Source organism: Scophthalmus maximus, chromosome 14 (assembly GCF_022379125.1).
Source record: "Scophthalmus maximus strain ysfricsl-2021 chromosome 14, ASM2237912v1, whole genome shotgun sequence".
Classification (NCBI taxonomy): domain Eukaryota; kingdom Metazoa; phylum Chordata; class Actinopteri; order Pleuronectiformes; family Scophthalmidae; genus Scophthalmus; species Scophthalmus maximus.
In genome coordinates, this window is record NC_061528.1 from 12,795,001 (window position 1) to 12,802,571 (window position 7,571).

A 7,571-nucleotide genomic window follows, 5' to 3' on the forward strand; every position below is an offset into this window, starting at 1 on the left:
TTCTTTTTCAAGGAAAAATTAATTTCAATGCTGGACTTTTTGTTTGTGTTCATTCAAATACTATGGATAGCTTTGGACCAAGTTAAGGATGTCACATTCAGTCATTGCTGAGCATGTGAGTACAGTACTTACATTTACTGGAGTGGAACAGCGACATGTACCGAACTTGAGGCTTACTGTGAGACTCATCGGGTCAGAATCACATGATGAGCTCGTGGTGTAAAGTCATAGCTATTTAAACTGGTCGGTGGTGTTTGCTACACATAACTAAACCTGTATATATGCTAGGTGGTCCCCTTATCTCCATCTGGTGGTGGAGAAATGCAACTGCAGGGCCAAGACCAGCCCAGCCCATCGTATACTTTGTGGCTTTATTAGCAACAACAGTGTATTAAAAGTCAGGACATGTTCAAATGCAGAGAAACTGGAATTTCTTTTATAAATGTATGGGAGCCACACAAACTGTGTATTTCTTTTTTCTTAAGTATTTCTTTGGGCAGTACTAATTATTTTATTTTTAACATGTATCATTTTTCTTCTCCATTTGTTGTTGAGATAATAATCCTTGTAAATGTTGGAAGAATGATCACGAGTTCATGGTTTGAGGATCATGACTTTTTATTGATAATACTGACATGTCACCACCACAGGTTATCAGAATGTTGTTGGGAATGTTTTACGTTCATGATAACTTTTGGAATGTGTGATGATTCTTCATTCTTCAGTATTCTTCTCCCTCTTCATCCTCATCTCCCAAACTGTCAGTGCCAACTTCTTCATAATCCTTCTCCAGGGCGGCCATGTCTTCTCTGGCCTCTGAGAACTCTCCCTCCTCCATGCCCTCCCCAACATACCAGTGGACAAAGGCCCTCTTGGCATACATGAGGTCAAACTTGTGGTCGAGACGGGCCCAGGCCTCAGCGATGGCTGTGGTGTTGCTCAGCATGCACACGGCCCTCTGCACCTTGGCCAGGTCTCCACCAGGAACCACAGTTGGAGGCTGATAGTTGATGCCAACCTTGAAGCCTGTGGGGCACCAGTCCACAAACTGGATGGTGCGTTTGGTCTTGATGGCTGCGATGGCAGAGTTTACATCTTTGGGCACCACATCACCACGATACAGCAGACAGCAGGCCATGTATTTACCATGACGAGGATCGCACTTCACCATCTGATTGGCTGGCTCAAAGCAGGCGTTGGTGATGTCGGCGACCGACAGCTGCTCATGGTAGGCTTTCTCCGCAGAGATGACCGGGGCGTAGGTGGCCAGAGGGAAGTGGATACGTGGGTAGGGCACCAAGTTGGTCTGGAACTCTGTCAGGTCAACGTTCAGGGCTCCGTCAAAGCGAAGTGAGGCTGTGATTGAAGACACGATCTGGCCGATGAGCCTATTCAGGTTGGTGTAGGTCGGCCTCTCAATATCGAGGTTCCTGCGGCAGATGTCGTAGATGGCCTCGTTGTCCACCATGAAGGCACAGTCGGAGTGCTCCAGGGTGGTGTGGGTGGTCAGGATGGAGTTGTAAGGCTCCACAACTGCAGTGGAAACCTGGGGGGCTGGGTAGACAGCAAACTCAAGCTTTGATTTTTTTCCATAGTCAACAGAGAGTCTCTCCATCAGCAGGGAGGTGAAACCCGAGCCAGTGCCTCCACCAAAGCTGTGGAAGATTAGGAATCCCTGCAGACCAGTGCATTGATCAGCCTGAAAGGAAAAAAATACTTTGATTCATTAAAATTGCATGAGAGCTGCACAATCAATACAAAGGTATGAGATCAGAAATGGAAAATTTACCACTTTGTCAATATTTTCCAAAATTTGCATCCACTTTCTTTCCTTTTATGGAAACAGTTAAGGCATTCATGCTTTTAGAGAGGTCTCACCAGTTTACGAGTCCTGTCCAGAACGAGATCAATGATCTCCTTGCCGATGGTGTAGTGTCCTCGGGCATAATTGTTGGCTGCATCCTCCTTTCCTGTAATCAGCTGCTCGGGGTGGAACAGTTGACGGTAGGTTCCTGTACGCACCTCATCTGTAAAAAGGATAATATAGAGAAAGAAAATTTAGTCCTAAGCTAAGATACTGTTATCAAATGAAGAAGCTTTAAAGCAGTAGCATTGCTCAAAGTTAAAACTGAGTACAATAAGTGAACATATAGTCTTATTCTATGTTCATTTAGATTTTACTCATGTCAAAATCAACCAAACAATAATATGGAATACTGACCAATGACGGTAGGTTCCAGGTCGACAAAGATCGCTCTGGGAACGTGCTTTCCTGCCCCTGTCTCACTGAAAAAGGTGTTGAAGGAGTCATCCCCTCCTCCAATAGTCTTGTCCGAGGGCATCTGTCCATCTGGCTGGATCCCATGTTCCAGGCAGTACAGCTCCCAGCATGCATTGCCCATCTGGGCTCCGGCTTGGCCGACATGCATAGAAATACACTCACGCTGGGGGAAAGCGAAAGGAGGGGGAGAGGTTAGATGAAGGTTGCGTATGATTATCCCAATGTCAAATTGTTGCAGTACATTTTTGCAACAGAAGTACTGGCTGCCTCCATCAGTGATTTCCTGTTTCAGGAATTAATAATACATCAGCAATTGGGAACTGTGCATGTACTTCATGTAACTTCGCAAATGTGTTCAGTCGAGTAGGCTGATGTTCTTTATTATAACTCCATGTCAGATGACAAACTATGATGTCTGCTCTCAGTACAGTAACATGTGCGTGTTGAACACTGGAGGTCGGCACAGAACTAAAGCTTTCTGCTGATCACAGCTCAAGTAAGGAAGCCTAAATGAATGAGTCAGCACAATGGTCGTAGAATCCATTATATATGTGTAGGACATGTAGCAACAGATAATATGCAGCTTTGAAGGCACGCCCTCCTGCTTTGGATTACATTTTATGAGTTTTCAAAAAAAGAAAACAAATATGGAACATGCAAAGTAAGGCAGTAATGTTTCAGACAGGAAGGCAATGCCTCAAGAAGATGGGAAAAGCTTCCCCCACTTCTCCATCCTCTATGTCCTCCCTTTCTTCATTCCCTCCCCTTTTGTGCCTCACTCCTCCCCTCTGCTGTTCTGCTGCAGAGTGCTGTGTAACAGTCAGGGATCTCTCCATCTCTCTCCCTCCCTCCCCGCCCTCTCTCTCTCTCTCTCTCTCTCTCACACACACACACACACACACACACCAAAAACTCCTAACAGCTGCAAAATGGCTGCCAACTAACTCACACTGCCTGGGCCATGATGACCACTCCTCTTTTCTTTCCTCTTTCTATCCATCCCCCACTGCCACGATTACCCCGGTCACTCCCTTGTAGCTGAGAAAACTGCAGTGCCTCAGCAAACACAGATTTACGACTACAGTTACTTTTTCCTGTTTAGTTACATGTGTTTCCTCTTCAAAGACTGGCAGAAATATATCAAACAAGTGTGAAAATGTCAAAGCAGTCCGGCTCATAAAGTGTAATCTAGCCAAGATTATTCAGCTTCATTACATAAATTCAGCTCCAATATACTGTCATCTAATAGGACAATGCTGCTTTCCTCTCTGTAACCTTCAAGCAGAGGCTGCGTCTGCATTAAGTAGGCCTAGGTGTGTAATCCATCTATTGCTGAGAAACAGAGACAAAGGGAGGATGAAGTTAAGTGAGGGAAGAATTTCAAGGCTACGTCACCGGCCGAGCAGTTACTCACCATCTTGTCTGCTTGTCCTGCGGCTGACGTTGAGGATCGAGACACAAGGCAGTAGTGCGGCGGAGAGGGAGAGTCAGGGTTTATATAGGCATGGATGTGGAGGGGGCAGGCAGGAAACCACAGCAAGCAGCTGCATATCTCATTGGTGGGAGGGAACAATGCTTTCTTCTTTTTTTCAAACAAGGGAAGTCCCCACCCTTACATTTCTCTACTTTGTCTTTCAGCTTGACATTAGATGTCTATGTATAAAAAAAATAACCATCTTTCCTTTTCTCTATAGCCCTTTGTCATATTTTCTCAGTGTGTGTGAGACAAAGAGCGAGGGAGAGAGATAGCGAGAGAGAAGTAGGGAGAGAGAGGATGGAGAGAGAATCTGCTATGAGGCACCATTAAGAGTTTTTTTAATCATACACAAAAGCTTTAATATATTTTATGCATGGGAATCAACAAGTAAAATGTCAAAGGTCACCCCTAAACATTCCTCAACATACAGTTTGTGCATTTAATAAAAGACTAGGGGCGAAAAGAGACATTATACTAATGTTATGCATGCATCTGCACCATCTGCACCCACGCACACATAGTTCGCCCTCCGTCTGATTTAAATCATTAAATCAACAATCACACATGGTGGGGCAGTCATTTAACTTCTTTATTGTTGATCTTCATTTGCAAAAGACACATTTTTAATGGTGAGCAAGAAGGACAGGCATCCTTTCAGATAAATCGGATGAAACAGAATGCACAGAGAAACAACGCATTGGCAACCAATGAACCACAGATATGGTTAAGATTTAAAAAATAAAAAATAAAAACTTAAGAGGAATATTGAGACATTTTCTCTGGTAAAACTTTTCAGCAGCCTTCTTGGGATCACAGAGACATCATTCATACATAACTGGGATCCTATTGTTCTTGCAGACCACTGTCTGGGTATGAGCTACACAAACAACACTATTCAATGAGTCAGTTATTTTCTCTTCTCTCTCACTGTCTCTCTCTGTCCCCCCCCCCCCCCCCCCCCCCCCCTCTCTCTCTCTCTCTCTGTCTCTCTCTCTCTCTCTCTCCCGCTCTTGGAGTCACAGCTGAATAGCGTATAGAAACTGACATAGGAGATCTTTCATAACTTACATTCCACAAAGGGAAGGACAGTGGGGGGAGGTGCACAAACAGAGAGGGTTTGGTCTTCTCAGACCGATACTGCAGAAAGAAAGGTCGATGTCTGACCACATGTCAATACACAGTACCACAACAAATTATCTTGCCAAATGTAATCCTCATGTTTTCAGACTTTCACTAATGTTCAGATGTTCAGCTGGGATTTTTGATTTGGTCTGTTTTGAGAATCTGTATCACAGAATCGTCTGATTAGATGATGGTAGGGATTATTGAACAGTATGTCTTTCCTACAAAAAAGAGCTGATTCCAAAATCTGGGCTAAAAATCAACCTACTTTGGCTAAAGGCAAGCCTCAGTGAAATCAGTATTCTTCTCCTTTGTCCTCCTCTCCCATGTTATCAGCACCCACCTCTTCATAATCCTTCTCCAGGGCGGCCATGTCTTCTCTGGCCTCTGAGAACTCTCCCTCCTCCATGCCCTCCCCAACATACCAGTGGACAAAGGCCCTCTTGGCATACATGAGGTCAAACTTGTGGTCGAGACGGGCCCAGGCCTCAGCGATGGCTGTGGTGTTGCTCAGCATGCACACGGCCCTCTGCACCTTGGCCAGGTCTCCACCAGGAACCACAGTTGGAGGCTGATAGTTGATGCCAACCTTGAAGCCTGTGGGGCACCAGTCCACAAACTGGATGGTGCGTTTGGTCTTGATGGCTGCGATGGCAGAGTTTACATCTTTGGGCACCACATCACCACGATACAGCAGACAGCAGGCCATGTATTTACCATGACGGGGATCGCACTTCACCATCTGATTGGCTGGCTCAAAGCAGGTGTTGGTGATGTCGGCGACCGACAGCTGCTCATGGTAGGCTTTCTCCGCAGAGATGACCGGGGCGTAGGTGGCCAGAGGGAAGTGGATACGTGGGTAGGGCACCAAGTTGGTCTGGAACTCTGTCAGGTCAACGTTCAGGGCTCCGTCAAAGCGAAGTGAGGCTGTGATTGAAGACACGATCTGGCCGATGAGCCTATTCAGGTTGGTGTAGGTCGGCCTCTCGATATCGAGGTTCCTGCGGCAGATGTCGTAGATAGCCTCGTTGTCCACCATGAAGGCACAGTCGGAGTGCTCCAGGGTGGTGTGGGTGGTCAGGATGGAGTTGTAAGGCTCCACCACCGCTGTGGAAACCTGGGGGGCTGGGTAGATGGCGAACTCAAGTTTTGACTTTTTTCCATAGTCAACAGAGAGTCTTTCCATCAGCAGGGAAGTGAAACCTGAGCCAGTGCCTCCACCAAAGCTGTGGAAGATTAGGAATCCCTGCAGACCAGTGCATTGATCAGCCTGAGGGGAAGATTGGTGTTGATTAATCAAAAATCCCACTAAAGTTGCACGATAAATCCAAAGACATAAAATCAGTAGTGGAAAATTCACCAATCTATATTTTCCAAAATTTGTATCCCCTTTCTTTCCTTCTATGAAAACAGTTAAGGCATTCATGTTTTAAGAAAGGTCGAAAGTTTGGTAAATGCCAAACATGCCATGGAAACTAACTTCTCTAAGATCTCACCAGTTTACGAGTCCTGTCCAGAACAAGATCAATGATCTCCTTGCCGATGGTGTAGTGTCCTCGGGCATAGTTGTTGGCTGCATCCTCCTTTCCTGTAATCAGCTGCTCAGGGTGAAATAGTTGACGGTAGGTTCCCGTACGCACCTCATCTAGACAACAAAAGAACAACAGCTTTGTATTGAAACGTTTCCACAATGGCCCAGGGAATCTTTGTGGTTGTAATAACGAGATGGTGATCATCTGCATAAATGTTAATGTGTCAAAATAAAAATTACGTAAATGCATCAAATCATCCAATCTATGTAATACATCATCTGCTACTGACCAATGACGGTAGGTTCCAGGTCGACAAAGATCGCTCTGGGAACGTGCTTTCCTGCCCCCGTCTCACTGAAAAAGGTGTTGAAGGAGTCATCCCCTGCTCCAGTCATCTTGTCTGAGGGCATCTGTCCATCCGGCTGGATCCCATGTTCCAGGCAGTACAGCTCCCAGCATGCATTGCCAATCTGAGCCCCAGCTTGGCCCACATGAATTGAGATACATTCACGCTGCAGAGAGTGAGCAATACCGTTCGGTTACAAGAATTTGATGGAACATTTATGTTCCATCAAATTTTTCAAACTACTTGTTTTATCCTTCTCTGTTTGTTATGGACCAATGTAGAATTAAAAACAACAAAACAGATTCACTTTGTCTAAATATTCAATATGTTACGCTTAAAATAAATAAAAACACTTTAATTTTGTCAAATACATTACATCTCACAATAATAAAAGATGCAATACAGCTGTACTATATCAAAGAATATCTTACCATAGTTTATCTTTCTTGTCCAATGTCCAGGTATTGGTAGGAACATGTATTACTAAAGGCAGCTGTGTCGCTCACTGCTTATATACCTGCAGCTTAAGGTGAACAGTGATTTGATCTGAGCTGTAATCAGAGATCCTACTGATGAGACCAGGATAAGATCACCCACTTGACTGACATAGACACAATGCAAAAGGAGGTCACCACCCAATTCATTGTGTGAGTCAGTGAGTGTTTTTGTGCCAGTGTGTATATGTGCACCTCAAATTTCAGAAAGCAGAAGAGGAACCCCACACGAGGGGAAGGTAACCTAACGTTGTTTCACTTGGCACTTTCTGTAGTTTATGATGGGATAGCAAACTCTTATTGTTTTGAGGTTGCCTAA

At 44.9% G+C, this 7,571-nt stretch overlaps 2 protein-coding genes across 2 annotated transcripts; both read right to left on the bottom strand.

Annotated features, from left to right (window-relative positions):
- Positions 1 to 600: 600 nt before the first annotated feature.
- On the bottom strand, positions 601 to 3,823 carry LOC118320358 (tubulin alpha chain). Its single transcript, XM_035651024.2, has 4 exons — positions 3,696 to 3,823; positions 2,222 to 2,444; positions 1,879 to 2,027; positions 601 to 1,699 (listed from the first exon to the last, which is right to left on the bottom strand). Exons 1-4 carry the CDS (start codon positions 3,696 to 3,698, stop codon positions 722 to 724), a joined length of 1,353 nt encoding a protein of 450 aa, XP_035506917.1. The 5' UTR covers positions 3,699 to 3,823; the 3' UTR covers positions 601 to 721.
- A 1,337-nt stretch (positions 3,824 to 5,160) lies between these two features.
- Positions 5,161 to 7,207, bottom strand: LOC118320359 (tubulin alpha chain-like). The gene is made up of 4 exons (XM_035651025.2): positions 7,190 to 7,207; positions 6,702 to 6,924; positions 6,377 to 6,525; positions 5,161 to 6,150 (listed from the first exon to the last, which is right to left on the bottom strand). The coding sequence occupies exons 1-4, from the start codon at positions 7,190 to 7,192 to the stop codon at positions 5,176 to 5,178; spliced, it is 1,350 nt and encodes a 449-aa protein (XP_035506918.2). The 5' UTR covers positions 7,193 to 7,207; the 3' UTR covers positions 5,161 to 5,175.
- Positions 7,208 to 7,571: the final 364 nt, after the last annotated feature.

Excerpts from the sequence above, each read along its gene's own strand:
- LOC118320358 (XM_035651024.2), bottom strand. Across the intron at positions 2,028-2,221 it reads CCTGGAACCTACCGTCATTG|ATGAGGTGCGTACAGGAACC; the intron begins GTCAGTATTCCA and ends TCCTTTTTACAG. Across the intron at positions 1,700-1,878 it reads TGGACAGGACTCGTAAACTG|GCTGATCAATGCACTGGTCT; the intron begins GTGAGACCTCTC and ends TTTTCCTTTCAG.
- LOC118320359 (XM_035651025.2), bottom strand. Across the intron at positions 6,526-6,701 it reads CCTGGAACCTACCGTCATTG|ATGAGGTGCGTACGGGAACC; the intron begins GTCAGTAGCAGA and ends TTTGTTGTCTAG. Across the intron at positions 6,151-6,376 it reads TGGACAGGACTCGTAAACTG|GCTGATCAATGCACTGGTCT; the intron begins GTGAGATCTTAG and ends TCTTCCCCTCAG.